We start from the raw sequence: 18,948 nt of genomic DNA on the forward strand, positions 1-18,948 counted from the left end.
TATGAAACAAGACCCTTACCTTACACCCTACACAAAAATCCACTCACAATGGATCAAAGACCTAAATCTATGACCCGATATCATCAGCTTAGTAGAGGACATTGAGGAAACTCTGCAAAACATTGGCATACACAAAAGCTTCTTGGAAAAGACCCCAAAAGCACAATCAAAGCCAAAATTGACAAACAGGATTACATCAAGCTGAGATGCAAAAGAAAGACTCAGCAAAGTGAAGAGGCAAACAACAGAATGGCAGAAAAAAAAGTTTGCAAACTATGTAAGTAAAGGATTAGTATCCAGAATATATAAAGAGCTCAAGAAACTCAATAATAAAAAACAATCCAGTTAAGAAATGGGCAAAGGACTTGAGCAGGCATTTTCAAGAGAGGAAATTGAAATGGTGAATAGACACATGAAAAAAGCACAGGGTCACCAGACATCAGGGAAATACAAATCAAAATTACAATAAGGTTTCACCTCACCCCAGTTAGAGTAACTCTCATACAGAAATCAACAAAAGATAAATGTTGGAGAAGATGTGGGCGGAAAGGTACCTTAATCCACTATTGATGAGAATGTAAACTGGTGTAGGCCGGCGCCGCGGCTCACTAGGCTAATCTTCCACCTTGCGGCTCCGGCACCGCGAGTTCTAGTCCCGGTCAGGGCACCGGATTCTGTCCCGGTTGCCCCTCTTCCAGGCCAGCTCTCTGCTGTGGCCAGGGAGTGCAGTGGAGGATGGCCCAAGTGCTTGGGCCCTGCACCCCATGGGAGACCAGGAGAAGCACCTGGCTCCTGCCATCGGATCAGCGCGGTGCGCCGGCTGCAGCGCAGCAGCCATTGGAGGGTGAACCAACGGCAAAGGAAGACCTTTCTCTCTGTCTCTCTCTCTCACTGTCCACTCTGCCTGTCAAAATAATAAATAAATAAATAAATAAATAAATAAAAATAGAATGTAAACTGGTGCAGCCACTGTGGAAGACAGTATGGAAATAACTCAGAAATCTGAATATAGAACTACCATATGACCCAGCCATCCCATTCCTGGGAATTTAGCCAAACGAAATGAAATTAGCATATGAAAGAGTGATCTGTAGCCCCACATTTGTTGCAGCTCAATCAACAATAGCTAAAATATGGAAACAATCCAGATGTCCATCAGTTGAAGACTGGACAAAGAAGTCATGGCATATATACACTATGAAATACTACACAGCAGAAAAAACCCCAAAATCTAGTTATTTGCAACAAAATGGATGCAACTGGAAACCATTACATGTAGCGAAATAAGCCATTCTCAAAAAGACAAGTACCATACGTTCTTCCTGATCTGTGGTAACTAATAGAGTACATAAAAACCAATGTATAGTACTGAAGCTGACATTTTAAGATTTGATAACTGTTTATAGCCCTTGTCTCTACTGTGATGAACAGTGTTTTTTCTTCATATTATTTGGTGAACTCTTTGTATAGTGTAGCGTTACTCTTCTGAATATAAAGTATCCTGAAAATAGATCTTTGTAAAAATTAAGAGTGGGAATAGGAGAAGGAGGAGGAAGAAAGGTAGGAGCATGGGCAGGAGTGAGGGTAGTCTTGGAAATATCACTATGCTCTTGAATCTGTATATAAGAAATACATGAAATTTGTATACCTTAAGTAAAATTTTAAAAATAAATTAACCAATTAAAAATTTTAAAGAATTATTTATTTGAAAGGCAGGGCAGAGTTACAGAGAGGGTGACAGGCAGAGGCAGAGAGAGAGACATCTTTCATCTGTTGGTTCACACCCCTAATGGCTGCAATGGCCAAGGCTGGGCCATCCAAAGCCAGGAGCCAGGAGCTACTGCCAGATCTCCATGTGGGTACAGGGGCCCAAACACTTGGGCCATTTTCTGCTGCTTTCCCAGGTGCATTATCAGGGAGCTGGATCAGAAGTGGAGCAGCCATGACCCAAACCAGTTCTCATATGGGTTGCTGGCCCTACAGGCGGTGGCTTAACCCACTATGACACAGTGCCAGCCCTAAGATTTTATTTTATTGGGAGGAGTAATAAAGGCCATAAAGAAGCAGATGTGGAGAAATGGGATAAATATGTGGTATAACTGGACAGTTGACTAAGAATGTCTTTCTTTGTGGTCAGATGATTTTCTTGAGGGATGATTAAGGGGGAACTGTTCTGTATTCTGAGGTTTAGAGAGTGGGTCAAAGTTCAGGGACCTGTGAGAAAGGGAGAAATCAGACTAATTTTATGTCAGCTTAGTTGATATTTTGTCAAGATGGGTCAGTGAGAATCAAGGTTTCATTTCCATTTATATGAGAAAGAAGCGGGGTTCTGAGTCTGTGCTGGCCCAGGCATAGGCAGACAAGGGGTCAATGCATAAGTTACATGAGGAAAGATTCTTTGTAATAAATCATTTCCTGAATTACAAAAGAGTGGGAGTATTTCTTAACCATTACTATTTTCTAGTGACACAGGGCTCAGGCAAAGTTCAACATTGTCATCTGGATCCCAGGAGAGTCTCTGGGGTGCCTCTTGGTACTTCTATACTATATTAGATTTCTATTGCTGTTGTAACAATTACTGTTAATTTATTGGCTACAACAACACATATTTATTATCATACAATTCTGGAGGTCAAAAGTCAGAAATGGCTCTCACTGGACTAAAATCAAAGTGTTGATGGGGCTGTATTCCTTCAGGAGGTGCTAAGAGAGAATCCATTTTCTTGCTTTTTCCACCTTCTAGAAGCCATTCATGCTCCTTGGCTTATGGCCTCAGCCTCCTTATTCAAATAAAGTGTTATCAGACTGACTCTCCCCATGCTGTTGTCTCTGTGGTCCTTTCTACCTCTTCCCTCCTCTCCTTTTAAAAAGATTTATTTATGTATTTAAAGGCAGAGTCACAGAGAAGCAAGAGAGAGAGAGAGAGAGAGAGAGAGAGAGAGAGAGAGAGAGAGTCTTTTGTCTGCTGGTTCACTCCCCAGGTGGCTGCAATGGCCGGAGCTGGGCCAATCCAAAGCCAGGAGCCAGGAGCTTCTTCCGGGTCTCCCACACAGGTACAGAGTCCCAAGGACTTGGGCCATCTTCTACTGCTTTCCCAGGTCGTAGCCGAGAGCTGGATCAGTAGTGGAGCATCTGGGACATGAACCAGTGCCCATGTGGGATGCCAGCCCCGCAGGCAATGACTTTATCATCTACGCCACAGTGCTGTCCCCTCCTTCTTCCACTTATAAGGTTCTTTTTGATTACATTGGGTGCACCCAAATAATCCAGGATAATCCCCCATTTTAATGTTAGGTTACTAGTAGCCTTAATTCCATCCACAGCATTAATTCCCCTTGGTCATGTAACATAACATATTCACAGATTCTGGAGATTAGAATGTGGACATATTTAAAGGGGTTATTTAATCTACCAACCACTGGGATGAGTTTCACTCATTAAAAGAAAAACATGTCTTTTGCAGGAACATTGTCTTTTGGGGAATGCAAGAGGACATTCATCTAGATGGTTGGGTGATGGGTGAGGATCTTGCAACAGGAATTTGCTCCTGCGTGTTTTTAATGTCCTGAACATCCTTGATCAATTGCCAGACTTTCTCCTGCTAAATGCTGTTCAGCAGGAATGACATCATTCATGCACTGGCCAGATTCTCAGAAGCCTGATGTTGGCTCTTGTGGGGATGGATTGTAAGTGGAATCCCGCACTGATGTGAAAGGGTAACCAGCATAGATGAGTAGAAGGTATTGCTTCAGAATTTCAAATGGCCTCAATGGATTTGTGAATTATACAAATAATTATAATTATACAAATAGTCATTGGAAGGTAGTAACACAAAGATATTATTCGCTGTGGGAATTGTTAATCCTCATTTCCTCCACCTTGGCTACCTGCTGAGAAGACAACTATGCTGGGGTAGGTGAGGCAGGAAAGTGCAGATAAATTGTGTTTTCAACAATGGCCCTTTAGATTGAATTAGTTTCTAAAAGATATAGCAGAGGGGAGATTTTCCAAGACTTAGTTTTCATATTGGTTTTATGGGATATTTCATGGCCCCTGGTGGATAAATTCATACAGACTCGGTGAACAAACCAGAATTGAATTACATTGTATTGATTCCTTAAGAATTTCACAGAATTATGAATGAACTGTAAAACCTCTTATCATGGTCTCAGCGTAGACACAGACACCACCTTTATTTCTTCATGTTGGATTTGTTTCACTAGGATGCCACCGTACAGGTTGCATATATGGAGTTACACTTGCTCCCTGCTCCCCCAACAATTATGCTATATTTAGTGTAAGTAGCATTTTCTCTTTGGGTATAAGAGACCATTAATCAGCACATACTCTTACAGTAATTTAAGTGAACAATCTGAGTATGCTCAGCTAGCTCTTTAGTGATTCCGCAGTTTGTTCACTGCTCTCCTTGACCCACCTCATCTTGAGGGGAGAGTTTTAGGTTCTACTTTAGTACCATTGTGTGTTATAATAGTCACATGTAATTTAACACGTCATTGCCAGTCCATTCCACATGTATATACAATTTTCAAGTCTCAACTCAGTTGCCACTTCTGTCTTGAAGTTTTCTCTAACCAAACCAGGCCACAAGCAATCTCCCCCTCTCTGGAATTTGATCTCTTTCAGTCTTGTTCCTCTCTTTGGCATTGTATGGTGCCATGTTATATTTTCATATGTACATTGTAGACTTCAAGGATTATCTGAGTTGATTGATTGCAGTCTGGTATAGGTTGGTAGCACCAGCAATGAATGAAAGGGAAGAGATTGATTGGCTACATGGCAGTTGAGGGAAAGGGTGGAGGTAATTTGATGCTATTATTTCAAGGATGGTAACCTCACTGGTATCAATGGATCAAGTTTTCTATTCTCAGCTAGATTATGCCACTTTCCTCTCTTAGTATAGAAGCATTCAATTAATCTTTGTTCAGGTTTATTTAATTCACTTCAACTAGAACATTTTTTTAATCATTTTGGTATTTATCCAAAGTCTTAGTGCAGCACTCTCCAAGCCATTCTGCCATTTCTGGGCTTATCTTTGCCAGATATAGAGAATGACACCCATAAAAGTCTGCCATCTTAAGTTCCCTATTCTCTGCATGTATCCTATGTGGATAAATAGTTCTCACAACCACGCCTTCCCTAGCTTGTGCACTCCATCCTACAGCACCTCTCAATTCCCCAACTTCCTTTTCTCCTCTTCTTATCCCTTTCATCATTTCTATCTCAGCCTTAATTTGAAGGAGATATACAACCTCATGAATACTGTAATATTGTGCCTAACCAGGTATTTTTCCATTACTAATAGGAATATCTCCAGAATGTCTTCCTACTAGAAGCTTTAAGCACTAGCAGAGGATTAGCAAGCTTCTTCTTTAAAGGGCAGGTATTAAATATTTTAGGATCTTTTCAAAATTACTCAACTCAGCTGTTATAAACAATACATAAATGAATTGATATGGCTGTGTTCCAATAACATTTAACTCACAAAATAGACATTGACTCAGATTTAATACAGACCAGTTTGCTGAACCCTGGCTTATAGTCTTCATTGTGAGCATTCCCCCCGTCTACAAAATAACACAAAACCAATGGCCATTTCTCTCCCACTATCAATCCCTCATCTATGTATGTATGTATATACGTATTCGATTATCATCTTTATCTACATATCTATATACTACCAATCATGTACCTTGTGGGGAGCAACCGAGATTAGACTAAATTACTGGAGCTGCTAAGACTAATTCTATGCATCTGATCTCCCACAATATGGCGCTGAGAGACAGCAAACAACTTCTACACAGCTGCCTCACCAGTTCGACTGACGAGCTGCAGGAGCTGATCCTGCTCCTGATTGGAGGAGAGCAGCATGCTCGGCGTGTGGGCAGCAGAGTTGGGATTGGTGGAAGAGGACTATAAAGGAAGAGAGACACACTATGCACCAGGGAACACCTGAGGAACATCTGAGGAACCCCTGAGAGAGCAGGCCGGTGGTGTGCCTCTCCTCCGCGGAAGTGGGGAAAGCGGCGGGGGTGCCGCCCCTCCATGGAGGCAGGGGGGCCGGCAGCTAACCTGGGACGGCATCGTTCCTCCATGAGTGAGGGAACGGCAGCTAACCTGGGAAGGGCCGGGCAAAAAGAACAGCGCAGGGTCTGGTGTCGTTCCTCCACGAATGGGGGAGTGACAGTACCTTTTACCTATCTTGCATTTAATGGAAGTTTTGTGATGTGCAGAAAAGGCCTAGGAGTGTATGTTTCCATTGAGAACCTTGTTTACATTTGTAACAGATTCTACCATGGCAGACAAAAATGCAGAGGGGTCTTAGAAGCATTGGAGGATGGCAACTCAGAAATGGAATTAAAAATAAAATTAAGCCGGCGCCGCGGCTCACTAGGCTAATCCTCCGCCTAGCGGCGCCAGCACACCGAATTCTAGTCCCGGTTGGGGCGCCGGATTCTGTCCCGGTTGCCCCTCTCCCAGGCCAGCCCTCTGCTGTGGCCAGGGAGTGCAGTGGAGGATGGCCCAGGTGCTTGGGCCCTGCACCCCATGGGAGACCAGGAAAAGCACCTGGCTCCTGGCTCCTGCCATCGGATCAGCGCGGTGTGCCAGCCGCAGCGCGCTGGCCACGGTGGCCATTGGAGGGTGAACCAACGGCAAAGGAAGACCTTTCTCTCTGTCTCTCTCTCTCTCTCACTGTCCACTCTGTCTGTCAAAAAAATAAAATAAAAAATAAAAAATAAATAAAATTAGATGGAGTGTATGTCAGTTGAAAATATCCCATTCTTTAAAACTTTTCAGTTTTATGCAGTGGGTTTTATGCTTCAAAATTGGTGGAAAACAATGATAGTTCTTTCATTAATGAACCTGAATACATAGCTAGCTGAAAGTTTTACTAAGTAGCCTGAGGAACAGTTTCCACAAGACCTGGGTTTGTGTATTTTTTTAATCCTTACTGCTATCCAATTCAAATTTTGTTCCTAAGAATCCATTGTGGCCGGCGCTTTGGCTCAATAGGCTAATCCTCCGCCTGCGGCGCCGGCACACAGGGTTCTATTCCCAGTCGGGGTGGGCGCCGGATTCTGTCCCGGTTGCCCCTCTTCCAGGCCAGTTCTCTGCTGTGGACCTGGAGTGCAGTGGAAGATGGCCCAAGTGCTTGGGCCCTGCACCCCATGGGAGACCAGGAGAAGCACCTGGCTCCTGCCTTCGGATCAGCGCGGTGCGCTGGCCGTGGCGGCCATTGGAGGGTAAACCAACGGCAAAGGAAGACCTTTCTCTCTGTCTCTCTCTCTCTCTCAATGTCCTGCCTGTCAAAAAAAAAAAAAAAAAAAGAATCCATTGTAACACAAAACATAGTGCGTTCTAACAAATTTTGTTGCTTGTGCTAGTTTTTTTTAAAGATTTATTTATTTGAGCCAGCGCCGCGGCTCACTAGGCTAATCCTTCGCCTTGCGGCGCCGGCACACCGGGTTCTAGTCCCAGTCGGGGCGCCGAATTCTGTCCCGGTTGCCCCTCTTCCAGTCCAGCTCTCTGCTGTGGCCAGGGAGTGCAATGGAGGATGGCCCAAGTGCTTGGGCCCTGTACCCCATGGGAGACCAGGAGAAGTACCTGGCTCCTGCCATCGGATCAGCGCTGTGCGCTGGCCGCAGCACGCCCCCTGGGGCGGCCATTGGAGGGTGAACCAACGGCAAAAGGAAGACCTTTCTCTCTGTCTCTCTCTCTCACTGTCCACTCTGCCTGTCAAAAATAAATAAATAAATAAAAAAGATTTGTTTATTTCAATGTCAGAGTTAGAGAGTTAGAGAGAGAGAGAGAGAAACTTCCATCCACTGATTTACTCCCCTGATAGTCACAACAGCTCAAGCTGCGCCAGGCTGAAGCCAGGAGCCAGGAGCTTCTTCCATGTCTCCCACATGGGTGCAGGAGCCCAAACACTTGGGCCATTTTCTGCTGCTTTCCCAGGCCATTAGCAGGGAGCTTGATTGGAAGTGGAGCATCCTGGACTCGAACTGGTTCCCATATGAGATGCCAGTGTCACAGGCAGCAGCTTTACCTGCTACTCCACATCAGCTTCTCATGTTATTCTTAAGTTTTTGGACTTAACACATGTGGTTACCTTTATCTGTACACTTGACTAATCAGTAGTCCTTGATTATTTTAACAAGTGGTAACATAAATGTTGATGTGAAGGTATTTTGTAGAAGTAGTTAACATATACAATCACATGACTTCAAGTAATAGAGATACCCTTGATCATGTGAATGAGTCTCACGCAATCAGCTGAAGGTCTTAAGAGCAAAACCTTAGTTTCCCAAAGAAGCATTCTTTTTTTTTTTTTTTTTTGACAGGCAGAGTGGACAGTGAGAGAGAGAGACAGAGAGAAAGGTCTTCCTTTTGCCGTTGGTTCACCCTCCAATGGCCGCCGCGGCCGGCGCGCTGCGGCCGGCGCACCGCGCTGATCCGATGGCAGGAACCAGGAGCCAGGTGCTTTTCCTGGTCTCCCATGGGGTGCAGGGCCCAAGCACTTGGGCCATCCTCCACTGCACTCCCTGGCCACAGCAGAGGGCTGGCCTGGAAGAGGGGCAACCGGGACAGAATCCGGCGCCCCAACCGGGACTAGAACCCGGTGTGCCGGCGCCGCTAGGCGGAGGATTGGCCTAGTGAGCCGCGGTGCTGGCCTCTATCATTTCTCTCTCAAATAAATAAATAAAATATTTAGAAAGAGGGGCCGGGCCGGCGCCGCAGCTCTCTGCTGTGGCCAGCATTCTTGTTTTGAGTCTACAGGAGTTTCCAGTGTGTTGGTCTGCCTTACATTTTCACTCAAGACTGCAACACTGTCTTCTGCTTCAATTTATTCAGCCAGCTTGTCCTACAAAATTCAAACTTGCCATATTTATTAGTCAAGGTTCTGCAGAGGAACAGTACTGATAGGGTAGAGAGAGAGACACAGAAAGACTTATCATGAGTGATTGGTTTACATGATTATGAAGGCTGAGAAGTCTTACAATCTACAAGCTGGAAACCCAGGAAAGGCAATGGCATAGTTCCAGACCAAACCCAAAGGCCCAGGAACCAATGGTCTAAGTCTCTGTTCAAGTAATAAGGCCCAACAACCAGGAGCAAGCACAGATTTGTAATCCAGTCCAACCACAGAGTAAATTTGCCCTTCCTGCATCTTTCTGCTCTGTTCGGGTCCTCAATGAATTGGATGTTGCCCAAATGCATTGGTGAAGTGATCTTCTCTACTCAGTCCACTGATTCAAATTTTAATCTACTGCAGAAACACCCTGACATGTCCAGAAATGTTTTAGTCATCTGAGCATCGCTTAGCCCAAATTGACACATTGGGTAACCATCAAACTGATGCCAACGCACATGAGTCAATCACTCAAATCTCTCTGTCCACCCAGATACACAAGGTACTTACAAAAGTTCATGGAAAATGGTATTAAAAGACGTCTATGGCTTGGCATTGTGGCACAATGGGCTAAGCCACTGCTTGGGAAGCCCATATCACATATTGGAGTACCTGGTTGTTACCCTAGCTTTTCTGCTTCCAGTTCACATGTCCTGGGGGCCAGAAAGATTGCTCAAATGTTTGGGTCCTTGTCACCCACATGGCAGATCTGGATTGAGTCCTGGGCTCCTGATTTTGACCTGGCCCAGTCCTGGCTGTTGCAGGCAATTAGGAGTGTGAAGCAATGGGAAAAAAGTTTATTCTCTGCCTTCCAAGTAGATGAAAAAAAATAAACATTTTAATGAACCTTTTGATGCAGAAAATGAAATCCATGCATGCAAGGAGTCATCACACACAGGTATGCATGCATACCTGTGTTGGTTCCATTTCCCTGGTAAGCACTCATTAAGTTATAAAGAGGATCCTGGCTATATTTCTGCCACAAAATCTAGAAAATATGCTAATGTATTGACTAAATTATTCTAAGCTATAAGTCAGCTCTTCCTCATATATTGGTAATCTCAGGTATGAGACTTACAGATGTCTGTTGTGGGAAATAAACCACTCTGTTAGGCTACAGAAACAGATTTTTCTAAGAATTATCTTTCAAGATATTTTTCCTGGGTGGGGTCAAAACAGAGAAGTTTAACTAAATTGATAGGTGAGCATATATACTATAGTGATGTCCCAAATTCTTGTCAGTGCCATGTGAACCTGTCTGAACTTCAATGACCTCATAAACCATCAGTAATCCATACTGTTATCCACATAACAGATGATGTATGCAAGAGGTGACTGTTTGGAATCTCAGCCAACCTTTCCAAGAGGTTACATATTTAACTGGAATATTTTTACTCTGAATCCAGAAATCTTTGCAATGCTTTCCATCAGAAAACAATACTCAGTAAAATCAAAACAAAAGATTCTACATTAAAATCTTTGGATTTGTGAGATCCTGGTTTCGAGTCCCTGCTCAGCTCTTCTGATTCCAGCTTCCTGCTCATCTTCACTCTCAAAGGTAGCAGGTGATATCTCAAGTACAAGTCCCTGCCCCCCGCTCCCATCAGATTGGGATTGAGTTCCTAGAAATTTGGTGAATGGAACAGAAGATGGGCACTCTTATGTGCTTGCTTGCTATGACTCAGTCTCTCAAATAAATTCAAACTCCTTCGTTTATACTATTATAGCTAGACTACTGCCTATACTCAGCCTTGTCTATCATCCTGGGTCCTACCAGGAGACAGAAATTACTTAAAAAGGAGTTTAACATAAATACTATACTATAGCCACAAGATAAAAGAAAAATCTGTATTGCATCCTAGGGCTCAAGGAAGGAAAAATTTGGAAAGGGCCCTGATCCACAATGCTAAGGTTCAGGCTTTTTATATTTGAAAGGCAGAGAGAGGAGGGGCAGAGAGATCTTCCATTCACTGGTTCACTCCCCAAATGGCTGCAACGGCCACAGCTGCATCAGGCCAAAGACAGGAGCCCGGAGCTTCCTCAGGGTCTCCCATGTGGATGCAGGGGTCCAAGCACTTGGGCCATCTGATGCTTTCCCAGGTGCATCAAGCAGGGAGCTGATTGGAAGCAAGAGCATCCAGGACTTGAACCAGTGCCCATATGGGATGCCAGCCTCACAGGCAGAGGTTTAACCAGTTATGTCACAGCGCCAGCCCACAGACCTTGTTGAAGGTACAGATGCAATCTATTAATGGCAATGAAGTTTTGTAGTTTGAGCCAGACCTGATCTGCAGTTACTGGACAAACAAAAAACAAATCTGGACAGCAAGGAGAGTACAGTCAGGATGTCAGCAAGTCTGTCAATGGGCATGTAGATATATTGGAGTTCGCAGTGGTAACCTTCCAGATACTAGTCATATGGAGGAACTGGGAGTGCCAGTATGACAATAGGTCTGGCGAGTACCATATTCCTGTCTGGGGAGCTGGGAGTTAGAATTACAAAATATGAACCTGGGAATGACACAAGGGCAGAGGGAGTCAAGAGCACTGGTACAGGTCAGGGTCAAGTGAATATGCTATCTGTGTGGATATAGCAGCAGAATGTGATCACAAGCTCATGCTGAAGGTAAGGGAATAAGAGACCACATATTCTGCATTCATGGCTGGGCCACTGCACCACCCAGATATAATTACAGCCGTGCTATTAACTCAACATGAATTGGGAAGTTCACAATGTATTTACTATAAAGAGGTTACCTAAAGAAATTCTATTTTAATTGAACACATATTGAAAGGTGAACTTGAAGCTGAGGAACTACACTGATAATCTGGCTGTCTACCCCTTTGGTTATTCAGCTACCCTTTACAATAATTTGAACTCCCTTGTAGCAAACATTAATAACTCAATTTCTACCTAACAAGATACATTAATCCTTTTTATAAGCAAAATATTCTTCCCCAAAAATTGATGACCCAAAATTTCAGGTTTGCACCCATTATGGGTTCACTTATTCTTCTTTTATTTTATTTTTTTGACAGGCAGGGTGGACAGTGAGAGAGACAGACAGAAAAGTCTTCCTTTGCCGTTGGTTCACCCTCCAATGGCCGCCGCAGCTGGCGCGCGGCAGCCGGCGCACCGCGCTGATCCGATGGCAGGAGCCAGGTGCTTCTCCTGGTCTCCCATGGAGTGCAGGGCCCAAGGACTTGGGCCATCCTCCACTGCACTCCCTGGCCACAGCAGAGAGCTGGCCTGGAAGAGAGGCAACCGGGACAGAATCGGGCGCCCCAACCGGGACTAGAACCCGGTGTGCCGGCGCCGCAGGGGGAGGATTAGCCTAGTGAGCCGCGGCACCGGCAACTTATTCTTCAAACCCAGTCTCCCATGGACTACTCTGTCACCTAATAAAAAGTAAAGTTAACCTCTAATAAAACATGCTATTTATACCTATACACATGTTTCTACATATATGTAATTGAAAATAGGAACAAGGATAGAAAAAATTAGAATAACAGGCAAATACAAATGAATGCATATTATGCAAAGCAGCTGTGGTCCTTATTTCTCTAATTAATTGGCCTCAAGGTCTGAGTGCTTCAATTACTAATGGCAATATCCCTTCAACCTCTGCTAAAACTTCAGCAACTTTGAGTTCTTTACGTGGTGGAGTGACCCAAGTGTTTGTTTCCCATGGGTCTGAGCCCTGAACCTTTTTTGTTGTGTCTGCTCAACACTGCTATGAATATGGAGGAAAGAAGGCATGAGCCAAGAAATAGCGGGAAGCCTCCAAAAGCTGAAAAAAGCAAACGCATAGATTGTATTCTTAAAGAATCCAGGATGGCAGCCGGGCTGTCACCTTTGTTTAAGCCCACTAATAGCCACTTTGGACTCCTAATTTCCAAAACTACAAAATAGAATTGTGCTGTATTGTTTGTAGTAATTTGTTACAGAGGCAACAGAAAATTAAGAGTGTCAAGTTTTTATCTCCATGTATTCAACTGAAAACCTGATAAGAGAATGAATTTATACCCACAATAAACAGCCAACAGCCACTTAAGAATTCTTCTATTCTTTTATTTGAAAAAACAAATTAACATGTAGGTAACATACAATTGCTTATTGTGCACCCAAGAATTTTCTCACAGGACAATGATGGATTCCACCAAAGATCCTCCCTTAGATACCCTGACATCATCTTCACCTTTCAGTTTGCCCTGTATCTGAAGGTACCACATACAGAGGAGCACATCAAGGATGTACAATTCCATACCACTAAAAAAAAGTTAGCTATTGGTGTCTTCATACCCTTTTAAGAACTAGCAACTCCTTCACTCTTACCAAAACAGCATGCTGTTCTGAGGTATGTAAGGGGCTCAGAATTAACTATTCTGAATAGCTTAAACGCCTGAACTTTTAACAAAATATTTCTCCTATACTCTAAATGCTACTGCAGCTGCTGAAGTATACAGAAGTTGTACATTCTCTCACTATTGTGCAGTTTCTTCCACAGAAGCAATTAGTTCGACCTAGGACACCCCCCCTATATATCTATGCTAACTCCAGGTCTCATTCAGACCTCGTTCTTGATACTCTGTTCTGAACAAGAGAAGAAACCTCAAACTTTGGAATATAGTTCTCCCCTTGGAAACAATACAGCTCTTTAAAGGAACCTAAGATTGAGAGGATCAAAATCTCTTCCATTTGAATACAGGTATACAAATGAGGGACACTTATGCTCATAAAGGTGGGACTGAAAATCAATCCCTGTATATGCTGTAATAAAGCTGATTCATACCAATCACTTGTTCATAAAAAGGTGGCAAGGCACTACAAATTTACTGCTTCAAAGGCAATAAAAGACTGCTACAGAGATGGGTACATGTTTGGCATCAGAATTATTGTTCAATTTCTATAGAATAGGAGCACCCCAGTATACATGCAAATTGTACTAAAAGCAAAACATTTACAATACAGGTATTTCTGATGTTCTATAAGATTACTAACAAGTAAGACTTCCAAATACTACAGGTACTTAAAGGATGTATTATTTACTCATTAAAGAAACGAGGCCATCACACTATAAAACAGAGATATAAAAGAAATTGGGAATTAGTCTTGCAATGTTTTTTCAAAAGAATTGTTCAATGTTTCACAGATAAAGTCCTGGTAAGCAAAGATCCTACAAGGAATTCAAGCACCCTTCTAAGGAAAACCAAGATGGCAAGGTGGGCTCAGACCACCAAGGCCCAACAACTTGCTAGCATATAGGAAAAGTGGACCGATTTCTTGAAAGCAAATCAACTTTTCCATCTTCAAGATGATTGCTCATTTGGTATTGAGGAAAAAGAACAGTTCAGCCAATCTGGAGACTTGATTTGATGTTCAGTATCACCTAAATATGACCAAGAGGATTGAAAAGTTATCAACCTCATTTAATATGTATTGCTAAAATCTGGTTGGACACAGTTTCCAGGATTCCAGCAAATTTTTTTTTTAATTTTTTTTTTGACAGGCAGAGTGGACAGTGAGAGAGAGAGACAGAGAGAAAGGTCTTCCTTTGCCGTTGGTTCACCCTCCAATGGCTGCCACGGCTGGCGCGCTGCGGCCGGCGCACCGCGCTGATCCGATGGCAGGAGCCAGGAGCCAGGTGCTTTTCCTGGTCTCCCATGGGGTGCAGGGCCCAAGCACCTGGGCCATCCTCCACTGCACTCCCGGTCCACAGCAGAGAGCTGGCCTGGAAGAGGGGCAACCGGGACAGAATCCGGCACCCCGACCAGGACTAGAACCCCGTGTGCCGGCGCCGCAAGGTGGAGGATTAGCCTAGTGAGCCGCGGCGCCGGCCCTCAGCAACTTTTTATTGACCAAATTGCTGAGTACTATCAGCAAAGAGTGAGGATTTGGTATTAATAATCTCACAAAGGAAAAGCATATATGAACATAAAAATATATAAAATGTAATCAAAACCTTTAACATAAGAAATTCAACAACAAAATACACCAATGTACTCTACACACTTTGTGATTCTTAAACTTTATCAGGCATTGGTCTCCGTCAGATTGCTACCTCCCAACCCCAAGTTTCTGAGTCAGTAGATCTTCAGTGGAACCCAAGATTTTCATTTTTCATTTTCAATGGGTTCCTCAATGCTTCTGATGTTTGGGAAGCACAATTCCAAAATGACTGCATTAAAAGATGGAAATCACAGTCCTGATCTAGCAGGAGAGAAGAATGTTCATTCTTGACGTGTCTGCGTCAGGGCTTCAATAGAGATTTTCCTGTATTTCTGCTTGAACTGTGGTCTTGGAAAAATCACCTCTTTTCTTCTCTGGAGACAGTTTAGATTTTTCCTTCCAAGGTAGAGATATAGTGAGCAAGTCAAGCAGATCTGTGCAGTGAGGGGTTTGTTCCTGTTATTTCTTCTGAGGGGTCTTTCTTGCCCCAGTGCAGGGAAGCTGGGAGTTCTTCTCCCTTTTCAACAGCTCTTCAAAGATATCATTATGCATGTAAAAGAAGACATATCCGGTACAAGCCCTAGAATTCAGCATCGGGGCCTCTTGGATACTTTGCACATGCAGATCATTGTAAGTGAACCAGGCTTGCCTTTCAAAGTCGTAGGCATCACTGATATAATGACCTGAATCTGGGGATGACCCAAGATGGCTGACAACACCAATGAGACGATAGGTATGATTTGCTTTATCGGTATTTATTTTTGGCTCCTGGGCTTTAGAGTCCATCTTCTTCTCACCAAAGATGCCTTTGTTTCCGGGGTTCGTATTGGAACCCAATGCACTTACATGATTCGCACTAACTGCCTGGAAACTGAATTCTGTAGATCTTGTGAGGTTCTCTGCTTGTTTCTGGGCTTTTGACTTTGGAAGGCTTTGAGGAGGTACCTGTTGAGAAGCTTGTTTATAAATTCTCACCCCAGCACACTTCTGGATATGGTTAGCCACTTTTGGGGATCCTTCTTGAATCGTGTGCTTTTTATTTTCATAAGAATCTTTAGTCTTGGTGACACCATCAGAATCTAATTCCACAGGCACACTGGTTTTCCCATACACCTGTAGTTTTCGATTTTCAGTCAGTTTTTGAAGAAGAGCTTCAAGACGAGTATATGGGTTTGTGGTGTGTTTACCTCTACCTTTGCGATTCAGAGAAAGAGAGGTGTCTCCTAAATGCCTCACTGAGCCAGCTAATGGTTGTTTTTCACGAAGTGTCTTATCTCCTGGGTTTACAAATTCTGCCTCTACCGTATTCAATTTAGAGTCTTTTCCAAGGTCATTTTGCTTCTTTCCTTTTTTCGACCCTTTAAAGATTCTCTGGAATTTGTTAGACTCATCGTATGATGCAACGGGTAGATCCAGAGACTTCTTCAAATCGGATGCCGAATTCTTTGAAGGTGGTGAGCTGATTATTCCAGAATTAACTGTTTGAAAAATTTTTAAAATTTGCAACTCCCTCGGATGTGTATTCTTGCTCAAGGGAAATGGTGGTTTGGTGTTTAGATTGCAATGAGCAGACAATTTTAAATATTTGGAAATAATGACTTCTTGGTCATCCTTCCTTATCGACCAATAGTCATTAAAGCTATAGCGTTTCAGATGAATGATAAGGACTCTGGGTAGCCTATTAAATTTGTGAAATGCAACAGATCTCTTGTGCTGACACTTCCCACATTTGTATTCAAGCTCTTCTGCTGAAAAGAAATTATTCAAAGTAGACTGAATGGATACAGGAAACATTTTCTTTCCTTGAGGAAGGTTGATGGAAAGATAATTACTTGGTTCCATCTTTATAACAAACTGACCACAACCCTTACAGATAATGGAGCACAGCAACTCCAACTCAAAATTGGTGATGACAGGACAAGCAGGCATTTTGCTGGCACTACTACTAGCAAACTCATCCTGAGATGAATTTTCTTCCTCAGATTCATTTTTATTCATCCACATTGTATTTAAATTTACTACATTCTCTTTCACCTGTTGTAAACAATGGCCTAAAAACTCATGAGCATCATTCTGTGTATCACCAGAGAATATCTCTGCAACTGCTGAAATGGCATTTTTAACATTCACAAGTAACTTCTCCTTAACTTTCACGTTATAAATACCTTTCAAAATGAGCAGCTGTGCCAAGCACGTGCTAAGACCATCAACAGGAATTCCACCCCATGGGAAACGCTGATTGAGTAAATCATCAGCAAACGATGGAATTGAAAACAGGGTCTGCAAAACTGCATTCATGTAACAGGTGTTTCCCAAATTGGGGAGGCCTTGCCATATTTTCTCTGGGTGAAAGTCAAAGGATATCCCTAATTTATCCCACTCTGGGAAATACTCACTGTACTTTTGTTTCAACATAAATGCCAAAAACATTTCCTCAGTGAGAGTTTGGAGAATTTCACTGCCCTTTAGGCAAGGGTTTTCAGAAGACTCGGTCATGAATGAAGAATTGAGTACTAATTTCTTATTCTCTTTTAACTTCAAACTGTGGCTTATGCACTTCAAGATGTTCCTGTCGGATTTCTTCTTTCTTGTGGGATCTTTCGTGAGACTTTTGTTCTCATTTATCTCTGAATCAGACAACATCCTTTTCCTCTTCCCATGCTGATCTTCCAATAGTTTTTTGCAATTAAGTACTGACTTTTTAGGTATCTTCTGGTGGACAGGTGACACACTCCCTTTTGCTGTCTCACGGGATCCACTTTTGGAATTCTTAGCAATGTTGCAAGTTGAACTTTCACTGATTTCTTGCTGTGTTGCTTTGCTGATAGAGATAGGCTTGTCTTTATGAGCTCTCATGGATGGTTCAAGCTTCTTTTGGTGGACTCTGTCCAGGTATAACTTCAATTCTTGGGCATCTGAGGAGGACAATCTTTCAATGAACAAGAAGTTATTGTTCTGGAAAGTTAAATGCAGGTGATTTTGGTCATCTTCACGGGATCTAAGGACCACACTTTTAATGTTATCAGTTAGCTGGAAAGTTCTCATTTTTTCAGCATTGAAATAGATCACTAGTTTATCTTTCTTCCTTCCTGGCACTGTTTCAATGAATGCTTCTTTTGACTTTGACATCCCACTGTTCTTCTCCCACATTTGGACAAAACCATGTACCATCACGGCATCCATGTTTTCTTGACAACTGAATGTATTATTCCTGAATAATTGACAATCTTGAAGTTTCAATTTGTTTTTCAACTTCACCTATGGAGACAACAGCAAGAAATTACTCTTTAGTTTGTACATTGAATTATCCTGTTTCTAGTTGCTTTTATATTACATGTGTTTAGGTTCTGGATATATAGCTCATTCGTGATGAAAAATACCTTTAGAGGCCGGCGCCGCGGTTTACTAGGCTAATCCTCCGTCTAGCGGCGCCGGCACACCGGGTTCTAGTCCCGGTCGGGGCGCCGGATTCTGTCCCGGTTGCCCCTCTTCCAGGCCAGCCCTCTGCTGTGGCCAGGGAGTGCAGTGAAGGATGGCCCAGGTGCTTGGGCCCTGCACCCCATGGGAGACCAGGAAAAGCACCTGGCTCCTGGCTCCTGCCATCGGATCAGCGCGGTGCGCCGGCCGCAGCGCGCGGGCCGCGGCAGCCATTGGAGGGTGAACCAACGGCAAAGGAAGACCTTTCTCTCTGTCTCTCTCTCTCACTGTCCACTCTGTCTGTCAAAAAAAAAATACCTTTTGAGAGTTGTCCACAATTGAACACGGGCAGTATTGATTCCCAAGGCAAGACTACTATGGGACAAATCAAGAAAACTTTTTAAGTTATTTAAACTATCAGAGAAATGCATGGCTAAAGCTCAAATTGGGAGCAGGCATCATGGTGTAGTGGGTTAAGCCACCATTTGGGGTGCTCACATCCCATACTGGAGTGGTAGATCAAGCCCAAGCTACTCTGCTTCCTGTTAAGCTCCTTGCTGGGAGGCAGTAAATAGTGGCTCCAGTACTTGAGTTTTGAGTTCCTGCCACCCATGCAGGACACCTTGACAGACTTCGTGACTCCTGGTTT

At 43.3% G+C, this 18,948-nt stretch overlaps 1 protein-coding gene across 5 annotated transcripts in view; it reads right to left on the reverse strand.

Moving 5' to 3' along the window:
• Nucleotides 1-13,011: 13,011 nt before the first annotated feature.
• The window catches only part of USP26 (ubiquitin specific peptidase 26), an 84,265-nt gene continuing 78,328 nt past the window's right edge, over nt 13,012-18,948 (reverse strand). For all 5 annotated transcript variants that reach the window (XM_070067373.1, XM_070067372.1, XM_070067371.1 and 2 more), the window contains one exon: nt 13,012-18,140. In XM_070067373.1, the coding sequence (XP_069923474.1) occupies nt 15,342-18,065 (2,724 nt within the window). In that variant the 5' untranslated portion in view covers nt 18,066-18,140 and the 3' untranslated portion in view covers nt 13,012-15,341. The remainder of the gene's footprint in view (nt 18,141-18,948) is intronic.

The sequence above is a fragment of the Oryctolagus cuniculus genome, chromosome X (assembly GCF_964237555.1).
Source record: "Oryctolagus cuniculus chromosome X, mOryCun1.1, whole genome shotgun sequence".
In the NCBI taxonomy this organism is placed as follows: Eukaryota; Metazoa; Chordata; class Mammalia; order Lagomorpha; family Leporidae; genus Oryctolagus; species Oryctolagus cuniculus.